General features: G+C 44.7%; 1 protein-coding gene across 1 annotated transcript; it reads left to right on the forward strand.

Annotated features, from left to right (window-relative positions):
• Positions 1–182: 182 nt before the first annotated feature.
• LOC138841601 (monofunctional C1-tetrahydrofolate synthase, mitochondrial-like) lies at positions 183–12,966 on the forward strand (the record flags this gene model as incomplete). The annotated part of the gene is made up of 6 exons (XM_070042387.1): positions 183–263; positions 2,390–2,440; positions 2,525–2,578; positions 8,272–8,396; positions 11,125–11,225; positions 12,821–12,966. Coding segments are annotated over exons 2-6 (459 nt in total), but the record flags the coding sequence as incomplete, so codon positions are not given.
• Between the last annotated feature and the right edge of the window lie 1,591 nt (positions 12,967–14,557).

Below are 14,557 nucleotides of genomic sequence, written 5' to 3' on the forward strand. Positions count from 1 at the left end.
TAGGGACCGCAGGCGTGAGCCACCATGCCTGGCTGCATTAAGATTTCTTGGTGTCACCATTTCTCTACCTCTCCCTCTGCGCCTCCTTTTTAACAAAGGCTGTAAGTGCAGGTGTTGTGTCCATCCTTTGTACTCACCAACGCAGAAATACCCATGCTGTTTTTCTTTCTCCATGTAGAGAAGTCATCCAGAATTCGAAAGAGGTGCTGAGTTTATTACAAGAGAAAAACCCTGCCTTTCAGCCAGTTCTCGCCATCATTCAGGTAAGCTGAGAGCGAGGGGCACTGCCTTTCAATTAGCAATCACTGAACCAAACGCCAGCTGCCGCGGCATTGAGCAAGAGCAGCTGCGATCTTGGTCTGTGTGGCTCTGGTTAGATACTGGCTGGCTCCCATCTCTGTTGAGATTTTTTTTTGGGGGGGGGGGTCAGTTGTGGGGCTTGAGCTCTGGGCCTGCACGCTGTCCCTCAGCTCTTCAGCTCAAGGTTAGCGCTCTACCACTTGAGCCACAGCGCCACTTCAGTTTTCTGAGTAGTTTATTGGAGATAAGAGTCTCATGGACATTACTTCCTGGGCTAGCGTTGAACCGCGATCCTCAGATCTCAGCCTCCTGAGTAGCTAGGAGTACAGGCATGAGCCACTGGTGCCCAGTGACTCTGTCAAGCTTTTGGTTGCTTGTTTGGTTAGATACTGGCTGGCTTGAGTCCTTCTGGCTGAGGATGGATGTCTACCTGAGGTCAGAAGTAGGCTTCCACATACATCACATCCCATTACAACAGATATGTGGTGAGTCGTGCGTGCTCATCGATGCTTAGCAGAAGTGATGGGAGGTGATGGGAAAAGGCTCCATGTGCGCATGCGCATGCCTGGTCATCCTCCCGCTCCCGTCTTCTCAGCCTGCCTGCCAAGTCTCACCACTGGGTCAGAACGACTTTGCATTCTGTGTCGTTTGGTTTCAGCCTCTTCAGTCTGAGCTGTAGTTGGCACCATTTGCCATGATTTTGGCACTGCTTGCCAGGGTGTCGGGGCATCCTCCTGCAGCAACAGGTGCAGGAAAATAACGAGTTGAGCCAAGTCTGGAAGCTGATAGGGCCAGCAGCTGGACTGCTACAGTAGGTCTTGGCTCTGAGTGGATCAAAAATAGCAGCCTGAAGGTCTGTTGAAACGGTTCTTTCAGATTGTATTGCTGTGTGCCTGGTCCTGACATTCTTTGGGGGTAATGGGATCTACACCCCACAACCCTCAGAGAAAGCTGAGGTAAAACAGACCAAGGAAAATGGGCTGCCTGGGAGTCTGCTTGCTTACTTTGGCTTTCCAGCAGAGAACGGTCTTTAAAATGGTGTCCTGTGTCTAGATGGATGTTCCTGTGGGGTGATGTCTTTCTTATTCTTCTTCCTTTTTCTTTTTGGTTGTGGGGCTTGAAGTCAGGGCCCTGGCTCTATCCCTGAGCTTTTTTCTTTTGCTCAAGGCTAGTGCTCTTCCACTTTGAGCCACAGCTTCACTTCTGGTTTTAAGGTGGTTAACTAGAGATAAGAGTCTCATAGCCTTGTCTGCCCTTCTGCCCTGGCTGGCTTCTGATTGTGATTCTCAGATCTCAGCCTCCTAAGTAGCTAGGATTATAGACATGAGCCACCAGCGCCTGTCTGTAATGATGCCTTTATATGTCCTATAATGTGTGGGATAATATATATATTGTGTATGTATGTGTGTGCACATTTGTGCTTGTGCACACACGCATGCATGTATGCTCATCCTGGGGCTTGAACTCAGAGTTTCCTGATCTTTTTTGCTCAAGGCTGTGTTCTACCAGTTGAGCCACAGCTCTGCTTCCAGCTTTTTGGTGGTTGGAGATGAGTCACAGTCCTGCTCAGGCTGACTTTGAACTGCAATCCTCAGATCTCAGCAGCCACCAGCACCCAGTGTATTTTTTTTGTGATATAATTCAAACATCTAGAAATTAGTATATTCATAAGTACAAGTGATTTACACCTTTTTTTTTTTTTGATCGGTCATGGGGCTTGAACTCTGGGCGTGGGCACTGTCCCTGGGCTCTTCAGCTCAAGGCAAGCGTACTACCGCTTGAGCCACAGTGCCACTTCCAGTTTTCGGGTGGTTTATTGGAGATAAGAGTCTCACAGACTTTCCTACCCAGGCTGGCTTTGAACGGCGATCCTCACATCTCAGCCTCCTGAGTAGCTAGGATTATAGGTGTGAGCCACTGGCGCCCAGCTACCTTTTTCCAAGCAATAAGACTCTTTTTTCCCCCTGCACTTTCCATATCAAATTTGTAATTAGATAATTTGTGATCATAAATCTAGTCCCATGTCCTCTTGCGGGCTGTGTCAAGGTATTTCCCCCATAATTCTGTTCTCTTATTCCTCTCCTCTTAGGCAGGCAATGACAACTCGATGCAGGAAATCAACCAGAGTTTGGCTGAAGAGGTAAGGATTGATGACTTAAACTCTATTATAATTCTTCACAGTGTATGCTCTTACCATGACTGAGAACCCTGTGTTCTCTCATAGGCTGGTCTGAACATCACCTACGTCTGCCTTCCTCCAGACTGTGGAGAAGATGAGGTAATTCCATTTATCATTCCTCTGTAGGGAGAGCTGTGAGTATGTCCTAATTATGACAGCATTTTTTTCATGGCTGGATTTTCAGGGGAAAGAGTCTATTCTGCTGTGTTGCTCTCTGGTCTTTCTCCCTGTATGTTTCACTGAAGATTTGTTCTGGCGTGACATGGTGATGTAGCTGTTCATTCAGCATTGTCCAGCGGAGTTGTTGAGCTGTGCCTACCTGGAGACCTGGCTCTGATCTTGCTCTGTCCTGCCAAGGTCTTTGACCTTGGACCATTTCTTTGGCATTTCTGGACACAACAACAGAACAGGACAAGGTGATCTTTGTGCCTTTTACCACGCTAACATTCTCGGACTTCTTAGGCAGCTGATATAAAACACCTGGATTCCCTTCCTCTGCTATTCATGTGTTCTAGTAATTTCTGCCACCACCTTCCTCAATGTCATGTCAGTGTGGCTGCTGTCGCCACTGGTGACGAGCTGGACCACGTTCCCTGTACTGCCGCCGAGGCTAGGTCTTCCCTGCCAGCTTTCCTCCGGCTGGCTGTGGCACTGAAGAGCAGGTTAGAATTCATGGACACTTCAGGTAACAATTTTTTTTCTAAATTAATTTTTTTTTGTTTGGTTGGTCATGGGGCTTAAACCCTGGACCTGGGTGCTGTCCCTCAGCTCTTCAGCTCAAGGCGAGTGCTCTACCACTTGAACACAGCGCCACTTCCAGTTTTCTGGTGGTTAATTGGAGATAAGAGTCTCACAGACTTTCCTGCCCAGGCTGGCTTTGAACCATTATCCTCAGATCTCAGCCTCCTGAGTAGCTGGGATTACAGGTGTGAGCCTCCGGCATCTGGCTTTAAATTAATTTTTAAAAATTATTACTAAGGAGTTGTGTAGAGGGTTTCATTCCAACATGGCCGTTTATGAGCACAATGCATCTTGATCTGTGTCACCCCTTTCATCATTCTCCCCCCTTCCCAACCCCACCCTCCCCTCCAATTTCCTAATTTTATTTTCACACATATACATTGAATATTATGACCATATTTACCCAGTCTTCACTCTCTATTCATCTAACCCCTTCCCCATGGCCCTCCCCTTGACACCACAAGTGCCAGCTTTTTAGTATTTTGTTAAGGTGTAACAGAATCTTAAATAACAAAATCTTAACTAAATAATGGACTACTTCTGCCAGGCATCATACCTGTAAATCCTAGCTACTCAGGAGGCTGAGCTGATAAAGTATCTGGGAGGCACTTTATCTCCAATTCACTAAAATAGCTAGAAATGGAGCTGTGGCTCATAGTGGTAGAGTGCTAGCCTTGAGCACGGAAGCTCAGGGGCAGTGCCCAAGACCTGAGTGCAACAGGACCAGCTACAAAGACAAAACAAAAAGGCTACCCTTGAACTTGAATACAGTTTGGAAGTCAGCAATTCTTGGCAGTAGTCATTGGAGGCTCAGCTCCTCCCTCCCCCACTGCAGTTTACCTCGTAGCCCAAGATAGAGAAGTCAGTTCTATTTGTCACATCAATGTCCCAGCCAGGGTCAAGAGTAATGCAAAACTGGTAAGGAGAGTTGTTCAAAGAGATTATTGTCAGCCAGAAGCCGATGGCTTACAAGGCTTGATATCAGAGGATCAAGGTTCAAAGCCAGCCTGGGCAGAAAAGTCTGTGGGACTCTTTCTCCAATTAATTAGCAAAAAGTGGAAAGTGGAGGTTTGGCTCAAGTGGTAGAGCACTCGTAGGAGTGAGAGGCCCTGAGTTCAATCCACAGAATCAGCACCAAAAAAAGAAAAGAAAAGATTATTGTCAGGAATAGAAAGGAACTGTTTAAAGAAGAGAAGGATTACTAGTAACTCCCCCCCACACCCCAGTTTTTCCCAAAGGAAATAGGTTCCAAGATACCCAGCCAGTGAGCCCCCAGATAGTACCAGACATGTGGAGTAGAGACATGTGAGAGATAGTAGAGACATGTGGCACTTGGTGACTTCCCTGACTTTTCTGAATTGTCATCATCATCATTATTAAATAAAAGAAGGTGTAGTTTTGAACCACAGCTGTGAGGTGACTAGAACCCTGGCAAGCTCACTGTGGGTGGACATCTGTTTGCATCTTAGTAGGTACAGTGCTCTGACCTTGGGGCCTTCCTCTCTAGGGAAGAGTAAACAAGGCAGAAAGAAAGGTCTGAGGAAAGGGGTAATGGATTCTTGATGGGTAATAGATCAGACTTGTTCCCAGAGGTTGGCCTGTTCTCAGGAGGGGACGTGTGCTGGCTTTGGCTAACCTAAAGTTCAGGCATCTAGGAGAGAGGCTTGACCAGTTTGGTTAAGAAAGGTTTTGTTCTGATTGGTCAGTGGGGCTCCAGGTAATCCCTGATGAGGCAGGTTTGTTGGTTATAGTCTCTGTCTTAGGCAAACTGTGGGTCCCGTCCAGTTTTATGGGGAAAAGCAGTTTGTTACAGTGTACAGAAGTGGGGGTAAGGAAGGGAGAGTTCAGAACTTCCCTCTTTTTCTGGATCACAGGGTCCGGATCAAGCTCAGCATGATCTGTAGCCAGGAAGGGGAAGGATAAAGGCAAAGCATCACCCTCTTTCCTTAAGGGAAAGTCACAATTCTGCCCCCTTTTCATTGGCTCCAACCTCAGTCCTGCCACCCTGCAAGGGAGGGTGGGAAATGTAGTCTTTTTTTTTAATTTAATTTAATTTTATTTGTGAACATACTGTACAGAGGAGTTACAATTACATGGGCAGGATAATGCGTACATTTCTTACCAAGCATTGTAGCCTCCTCCTTTGTTTACCCTTCACATCCCTTCCCAGCCTCCCCCCTCCCCCGGAAATGTAGTCTTTATACCAGGAGGCCATGGCTCACTTATTCTTACACTTAAAATCATGGATTTATTAAATACACATAGTAAAGCACTTTTGACATCAACAGTAACAGAAAAAAAGACTTGTGCCGGGCGCTGGTGGCTCACGCCTGTAATCCTAGCTACTCAGGAGGCTGAGATCTGAGGATCTCGGTTCAAAGCCAGCCCGGGCAGGAGAGACCATGAGACTCCTATCTCCAATAAACCACCAGAAAACCGGAAGTGGTGCTGTAGCTCAAGGGTAGAGCGCTAGCCTTGAGCTGAAGAGCTGAGGGACAGCGCCCAGGCCCAGAGTTCAAGCCCCACGACCGACCAAAAAAAAAAAGAAAGAAAGAAAAAAAATGACTTGTATATTTACAGGACACTCACAGTCTGCAGTTTAAAAAACAGCATTTTTATTTATTTATTTATTTATTTTAGGTTTTGCTAGCCCTTGACATTTATTTATATACTGTGTATCTGTTTATTTTGAGATCTTGCTCTGTAGTCAAGGCTGGCTTAGAAAGGTGGCCTTGAATTTGCCATGTAGTCAGGCTGGCCTTGAACTAGAGATCTTTCTGCCTCAGCCTACTGAATGCAGGGATTTTATTTCATTTTATTTTTACTTTTTTGTTGTATTGTTTGCCTTTCTTGTTTGTTTTTGAGACAGGGACTTACTATGTACTTCAAGCTACAATTTTCCATCCTCTTGCCTCAGCCTCCCAAATGCTGAGCTGTGAACCACCCCTCTCAGCTTGACTCCCATTCCCACCCCCCTAATCCTGGGGCTTGAACTCTAAGCTCCTTTTCTTCAAGGCCAGCACTCTACCATTTGAGCAATGGCACTACTTCCCTTTTTCTGTGATTCATTGGGGAAAAGAGTCCCTGCCTGAGTTGCTTTCAAATCATAGTCCTCAGATCTCAGCCCCTTGAGTAGCTATGATTACAGGCTTGAGCCATGGGCCCCTGGCTTTTTTAAAAACAAAACAAGGAATCATTTATTATTCATTAACATTAATCCCTAACACTGTGTCTATTTCTACCTCTATTCCTGTTTTTCTTTGGCAAATATCTGGTAAAATAAGTTCATGTGGTATTACTATGTTGAAAAAGAATACCTTAAGTTAGTACGACTTTTTTTTTTACATTATTGTTTTTGTTTTGGTTCTTTGTTCTTCCAGATCCTAGGTACAGGGAAAGATGGTGGCTCCCTTCATTCCGAATTGCTGCCTGCCCGCTTGCTTCTCACACTGCTGGCCTTTTACCCCATTCAGTGGGCTTTGTTGTTTTTCATACCAGTCACTGCTCCTAAGATTATATTACTACTATTTGGTTACTACTACGTTATTATTACCATTTGGTTATATTATTACTATGTGATTACTATTATGTTATTACCATTTGGTTACATTATTACTATGTGATTACTATTATGTTATTATTACCATGTGATTACTATTACGTTATTATTACCATTTGGTTGGAGGAGTCTCCTCTCACTGTTAGGAAATCCAGCATATGAGGGCACTTTTATTCACAGTTAGCTGTGTTTTCTTAATCAGAACTGATATAAAGCATTTACCTAGAACATATTTTTGAATGAAAGAATACAAAAAAAATGAAACAAATTTTTTAAATGTTCTTTCTCATGTGGTGAACTACATGTCATTCTCTTCCTCTACTAAGTCAAAAAACTATAGTTTTACATATTTTTTTGCTAGGCAATGTCACAAAAATGGTGACCCACAGCTTCCTCCCCGTGAGGCCTATGCATGGGCAGACTCCCTCGGAGCCAATACTTTTATGCGAACTGAATCTGGCTCGGTGCGTGCTGGGTTTTAACTATCACAGGCTTTGGAAGTGCTTCCTGTACACAGTTCAGATCCAGAGTCTGTGCGGGCGCGAGGGGCTTGGTGAGGTCCCCAGGGTTGGGAAGAGGTTGTTGGTGTGGGAAGTGCACAGGCTGAGCTGAGCTGAACAGTGCAGTGCAGCTCAATTCCTGCCTGGAAACTGGCCGTGTGTTCAAGTGTGATCATCGATAGGGAATTGCCCTGCATGCATCTCAGCTGAATCTGATTTGGTTTTGTTCATTTCTGGCACTGGGTACAGTGGTAAGAACTGTAAAGTCACCACAAACCACAAGCTTCTTTTGAGCTTTTATAAGCAAGATGAAAAGCAAGATGTGTTTTTCCCCAAAGTCTTCAACAAGGAGTAGAAAGAAACAGTAACAGATGTGTTTTGAGGGGGATAGTATTTGGACTCAAGTTCATGGTCTTATGTTCTTTTGATTTGCTTTCTCTCTGCTGATGCTCTGTCACTTCAGCCATGCCTACAGTCTAGCTTTTGGCTGGTTATTTCAGAGACTTTTCAAGCCATGATCCTCAGGATCTTAGCCTCCTAAGTAACTAAGATTGCAGGCATGAGCCACTAGTGCCTTGTCTGAATTTTTTTTATTTATTTTTTAAATTAAAAAAAACTTTCTATTATAAAAATGATGTACAGAGGGGTTACAGTGATGTAAGTCAGGTAACAGATATATTTCTTTTTGGACAATGTTATCTTTTTCCTTATCTCTCCCAGTTGTGTTGGTTTTTAAAAATTTTTAGCTTATAATTTATTTATTACTGGAATTTTGGGAGCAGAGTTGGCTTCAGATAATTAAAACAAGTGAAACCGTGTTAAGTGGACAGTTGCACATAGAATCACGCGGTCTGTAGCTGTTTGAACCTCATCTATATGGAGTACACAATACTGTTGTTATTTGAGGTGGCAGATCACTACTCTTTTGTATTGAATTCTTTGTCGTGTCTTATTTTCACAAATCTGATTTCTTTCATTTCTTTCCTCTGTAGATCATAAGTGAAATATTGAAGATGAATGAGAACCCCACAGTTCACGGCCTTGCCCTTCAGATCTCCGAGGACTCCATTAGCAGCAAAGTCCTCAACGCCCTGAAACCGGAGAAAGACGTGGATGGGTAAGAACATAGAAAACGTGTGAGAATCCACTTTTATACAAAGTCATTACCTACTTTGATGTTTTTTCTGAATACTAATTTGTGTGGCTATGTCAGTAATTAGCTAAAAGTAATCGTTTAGAATATGTTAGGAGTTTTATGGCTGTAGATTCTAGGTACACAAGTCAGACAACTTGTAGTACATGGGCCGCGGTGGGAAAAGATATCACACTGGCATTTTTACTTAACACGTTTCTGTCTTACGGCGTCTGTAGTCAGTCCTCAGACTAAATAGGTTTTCCGAGGTAATTGTGTCAGACCAAAGGGAAAAAAACCTGAGACCTGATTCTCCAGCAGTATCATATTTTCTCTTAGACCCAGACCTGTGGAGAGAAAGTCTTTTATTGATGACACCCAAATCTTTAGCTACAATGTGAGGCAGGGACAGGTAGGGATGATAAACGCCAGGTGTGTGTCTGGTGCTGCTCTCTGAGCCTTCTTGTGGGATGATGTAAGCATGTACCCCAGTCTACAGTGGGGGACCAGCATATTTCCTGAGGACTAAAAACACCATTTCCCCTACATGGAAAAATGGAGCTATTTGGTACTGAGGCCAAAATGAGCTCAATGTACTCAGGGCTACAAGCTGATGAGCACACATGCAGTGAGATCCCTGGCCTGGTGTGTTCTTCAGGGGCTGCATTGAGAACCTGCCGCTTTATAGCAACCATGGCCCCTTCTGTATGTGGGTGTGTGTATGTGGACTTGCTGGCGCTCTACCACTTCAGCCATACCTTCACTACTGACCTTTGGCTGGTTAACTGGAGATGAGTATCTCAGATTTGTCTGCCCAGGCTAGCTTTGAACCAGGATCTTCAGATCTCAGCCTCCTGAGTAGGTGTGATTACAATGTGAGCCACCAGCTCCCCTAGCTTTACTCTTTCTTTATCCTGGCTGGGGGTAGACCCAAACATAGCTTAAAAAGTTCTTGTGGGACTGGGCATCTATAAGGCTGGGTTCAGTGCGCGCGCGCGCGCGCGCACGCACACACACACACACACACACACACACACACACACACACACACACACACACACACACACACACACACACACACACACACACACACACACACACACACACACACACACACACACACACACACACACACACACACACCACAGAAATTTCCAACAAGAAATTCCAATAGAATCACTATAAAGGAGGGGCCACACACACACACACACAAAATCATCACAGAAATTTCCAACAAGAAATTCCAATAGAATCACTATAAAGGAGGGGCCACACACACACACACACACACACACACACACACACACACACACACACACACACACACACACACACACACACACACACACACACACACACACACACACACACACACACACACACACACACACACTCATCACAGAAATTTCCAACAAGAAATTCTAATAGAATCACTATAAAGGAGGGGCTGGGAAGGTGGCTCAGTGGTAGAGCACTTGCCTTCCATGCATGAGGCCCTGGGTTCGATTCCTCAGCACCACATAAGCTAAAAGAAAAAAGCCGGGAGTGGTGCTGTGGCTCAAGTGGTAGAGCGCTAACCTTGAGCTGAAGAGCTGAGGAACAGCGCCCAGGCCCAGAGTTCAGGCCCCACAAACGGACCCAAAAAAAAGATTAAAAAAAAAAAAGTATCACTATAAAGGGAGAAGGAGTCTTATAAGAAAATCTCCAAGACAGGAAAGTATGAGGGTGTACTTTCCAAAAAAAAAATTTTTTTTTTTTTTGGGTCCAGTTGTAGGGCCTGAACTCTGGGCCTGGGTGCTGTCCCTCAGCTCTTCAGCTCAAGGCTAGCCCTCTACCACTTGAGCCACAGCGCCACTTCTGGCTTTTTTTTTCTTTTTGCTTATGTGGTGCTGAGGAATTGAACCCAGGGTCTCACGCTTGCAAGGCAAGCGCTCTATCACTGAGCCACCTTCCCAGCCCGCACTTTCAAATCTTTTATACAAGTAGAGAATGAAGCTGGGTCAGTGGCTCACACCTGTAATCCTAGTTACTCAGGAGGCTAAGATCTGAGGATCATGGTTCGAAGCCAGCCAGGGCAGGAAAATCTGTGAGACTCTTGTCTCCAATAAACTATTAAGAAAAAAGCCAGAAGTGGCTCAATGGCTCAGGTGGTAGTGTGCTAGCCTTGAGCACAACGAGGCTCAGGGACAGCACCCAGGATGAGCTCAAGCCTCAGGACCAACAAAGAAAAAAAAAATTGGGAATGAAGAAAGCCTTCCTAAGTATCTCCTTTCCTTACTAATCTGGAGTGAGACCATCAGCTCAGGCTGCACAGTCATGGATGTCCTAAGTTAATGCTTCGTCCAGTTTCAATAAGGGAAGGAAAGGCACAGAAATGATGGAGAGTTTGTGGTCACTTACTTTACTCCTTAGGTTTTTCAAGGAGATCGGTAAGATCGGGCTGGATCTGAACTGGGGATTGAAGGGGTGCCCTCCTGAGGTCGGCCCTGGAAGGTGTTGTTGGACATGGGGAGTCATGAAGCGCTGTGTGGCCTCGGGCCGGTCCTGGCCTGCTCCCGGAAGCCGCTGGCCTTTGTGTCCGCTCTGTAACGCATTGAACACATCCTTTCTATCAGACACTCACTCGGATGTTACCAGGCTGATCACGTGTGAATGGCCACTGAATGCCTTTGACTGGGTTTTGACTGACCTGTTCTCTGGTTTTCTGGTTCAGAGTGACAGACATCAACCTGGGGAAGCTGGTCCGTGGAGACGCCCACGAATGCTTTGTGTCACCTGTCGCCAGAGCTACAATCGAACTCGCTGAAAAGTCTGGTGTGTTGCTTCTTCAGAAATGCTATTTTTCAGGCTGAGGCAATGGCTCAGGGGGTAGAGCATCTGCCTGGTAAAGCACACGATCCTGAGTTCAAGGCCTAACACCACATCCCCACTCTAGTCCTGTTTTCTATATATTGTTATTTAGATCTGGTTTCTTTTTGCTTTTGGTACTGGTGCTTGAACCCATGCCTTGAGTTCTTACTTGGCTTTTTCACTCTAGGCTGGTGCTCTACCATTTGAGCCACACTTGCCATTTGCAGCTTTTTGCTGATTAATTAGAACTAAGTGTCTCATAGACCTTCCTGCCCAGGCTTGCTTCGAATCTGTCCTCAGATCTCAGTATCCTGAGTAGCTAGGATTACTAGTAAACCACCAGAACCCAGCTTTGTTTAGATCATTTTAAAAATAAAAATTTGTTTCTGGGAGATTCTAGTTAAAGGATGAAAGTGGTCCTTAATGTTGACTTTATTCTCATCCTTTAGTTTGGGAGTTACAAGTACATGATACAAATGAATGGATGGAGGCATTTACTAGTGAGATTGATTTGATCATTTTAAAAGAGAAGTCAGTAATGGTGAATGGCAGCCAGTTTTAAACATTCTCAGGAACGTAGACTAGTTTGAATAGAAGAGACAGATATCCCTCCCCCCTAACCCGAAACATGCAACCATCGAACAAAAATTACAAAAGCACAAAGTCGAGTTCAGAGAAGAGCTTAACTTGCAGAATCTGCCCTTGTGGTCAGAAACCATTCAGTTAGAATTTGGAGCTAACTCAGATCTACAGTGCTCTTCCACCTCTGGGGGGCCACGGTGGCTCAGGCCACTTTACCAAAATTCCCGAAGAGGAAATTTTGGCCAATAAAATGTAGAGAAAGAAAGTCAGCAAGGCTGGGAAGGTGGCTGAGTGGTAGAGTGCGTGCCTAGCATGCATGAATCCCTGGGTTCGATTCCTCAGTACCACACACACAGAAGAAGCCGGAAGTAGTGCTGTGGCTCAAGTGTAGCCTTGAACAAAAGAAGCTCAGGGACAGTGTCGAGACCCTGAGTTCAAGCCCCAGGACTGGCAAAAAAGAAAGAAAAAAAAAAAAAAGTCAGCAATAAGAATTGGAATCAAGAGGTATGGAAAGGAAATCTTGACTGATTCCAGCTTCCACCTCTATTTCATACCACAGGGTTATTACTGAGATCACTTTTTTTTCTCTTGTTCTTAATTTTATATTTTATTAATTTTTCATTTTTTATAGTTATTTTAAAGAGTATATTTCCTTTTGTACCATGTCACCCCTTCCCTGGTTTTCTCCCATTTTTTCTTTCCCATCCCCACCCACAAGTTGTATAGTTCATTCTCAACATAGTATCTAGTGAGCAACACTGTTGTATTTGTTCACCTTTTGTCCCTCCATTTCTGTGCCCTACTTACACTCCCAAAGACAGATAAACAGAACAGAACAACAACAAAAAAAAGCAGCTAAAAAGAAATAAACCTCTTGTTTCCACTTATTAAAGGATATTTTTTCTCTCAGTTCATGCTATGTGGAAGGAAAGCTGGGAAGCATCGATGGTGATGTTAGGTTTTTGTTTCCATGGCAGGTGTCACCTTAGAGGGGAAGAAGGTCTTGGTGATTGGGGCTCCTGGGTCTTTGCAAGGTGCCCTGCAGTGCCTGTTCCAGAGAAAAGGCTCCATGACCATGAGCTCCTCGTGGGAGACACCTCAGCTGCAAACCAAGGTCAGTGTGGTGAGCAGGGCCACGTTGAGCAGTTCACTTATAGATTTAGAGAAAGGGATCCTAGCCACTCAGGAGGCTGAGGTTTGAAGCTAGCTTGAGGCAGGAAACTCTGTGAGATTATCTCCAAAAGTCAGGAGGAGAGCGGTGGCTCAAGTGGTAGAACACCAGCCTTTAGTTAAAATGAAGGGCTAACTCCAGGCCCTGAGTTCAAGTCCCCCCCAGTACCAGTACCATACAAAAAAGAAGTTAACAGATAAAGAAAAACAGGAAGTCTCAAAGGATATACATGATAAAAAGCAGATATTCAGCCGGCACTGGTGGCTCACGCCTGTAATCCTAGCTACTCAGGGAGCTGAGATCTGAGGATCATGGTTCAAAGCCAGCCCTGGCAGGAAAGTCCATGAGACTTTTATTTCCAATTAGCCACCAGAAAACCAGAAGTGGTGCTTTGGCTTAAGTGCTAGAGTGCTCACCTTGAGCTGAAGAGCTGAGGGACAACGCCCAGGCCCAGAGTTCAGGCCCCACAACCGACCAAGAAAAACCCCAAAACAGCAAATATTAATCAGATTTTTAAAAACACAAATATATATAGAGAGAGATTATTCACAGAGTCAAAAAAAACAATTCATGGGCAAGACTAGGAAATATACACATAGCTAGCCAAAATAAAACAAAACACCAACAGTCATAGGAATGAACAAGGAAATATAATTACAGAATGAAAGGGTTTTTTGGTTTGTTTGGTTTTTTTTCCAGTCCTGGGGCTTGAATTCTGGGCCTGGGCATTTGTCCCTGAGCTTTTGTGCTCAAGGCTAGTGTTCAACCGCTTGAGTCTCAGCTCCAGTTGGTGGTTAATTGGAGATAAGAGTCTCACAGACTTTCATGCCTCACCTGGCTTCAAGCTGCAATGCTCAGATCTCAGCCTTCTGAATAGCAAGGATTACAGGCCTGAGCCACCAGCGCCCAGTAACTGTATCTACAGCATTGTACATGTGAAAATGTGTGTGGAGTGAAGGCTTTCCTAGAGACATGTGACCTGAGTGGACTTAGGTGGGGTTTTATAGCCATGTAACCATTAAAAACACTGACTCAGCCACTGACCAAACAAGCAGACAAAAAGACAAGTTGTTTCTCAGAGGAGTTCCACCACCCAAAGAGCAGACTGTTCTAATGTAACCTTGTCTCCAGCTAATGGGAAAGAAGGGACGGATCCTGACTCATTTTATGAATGTCTCAACCAGCTCAGGACAGGATGCTGAAGGAAAATTAACATGTCAGCAATTTGACCTGGAAATGTTGATGAAATAGCCCTGACAAAAGTCCTAGGAGTACAGATGCAGTACCAAGTAGGGTTTGTTTTTAGGAATGGCCTGGGGATTTAAGATCAGAAACTTTATTACAGTAATTTACTACATTATTTGATTAAAGCCTAGAGTTTGAGCACAGTAGATACGATCATCTGACAACAGCTGGTATTATGACTTTCTCTCCGAGTCATCTGTTTAGCATAGGCACACTGGATGTGCCACCTGCCTGTCAGTCATTTAGTAGCCTTGGTTCTCAGTCAAGTGTGGGGGTCGCCGTGGTTTCATTCTTCAAA

The sequence above is a fragment of the Dipodomys merriami genome, unplaced genomic scaffold (genome assembly GCF_024711535.1).
Source record: "Dipodomys merriami isolate MVZ:Mamm:240054 unplaced genomic scaffold, mDipMer1.0.p SCAF_3229, whole genome shotgun sequence".
In the NCBI taxonomy this organism is placed as follows: Eukaryota; Metazoa; Chordata; class Mammalia; order Rodentia; family Heteromyidae; genus Dipodomys; species Dipodomys merriami.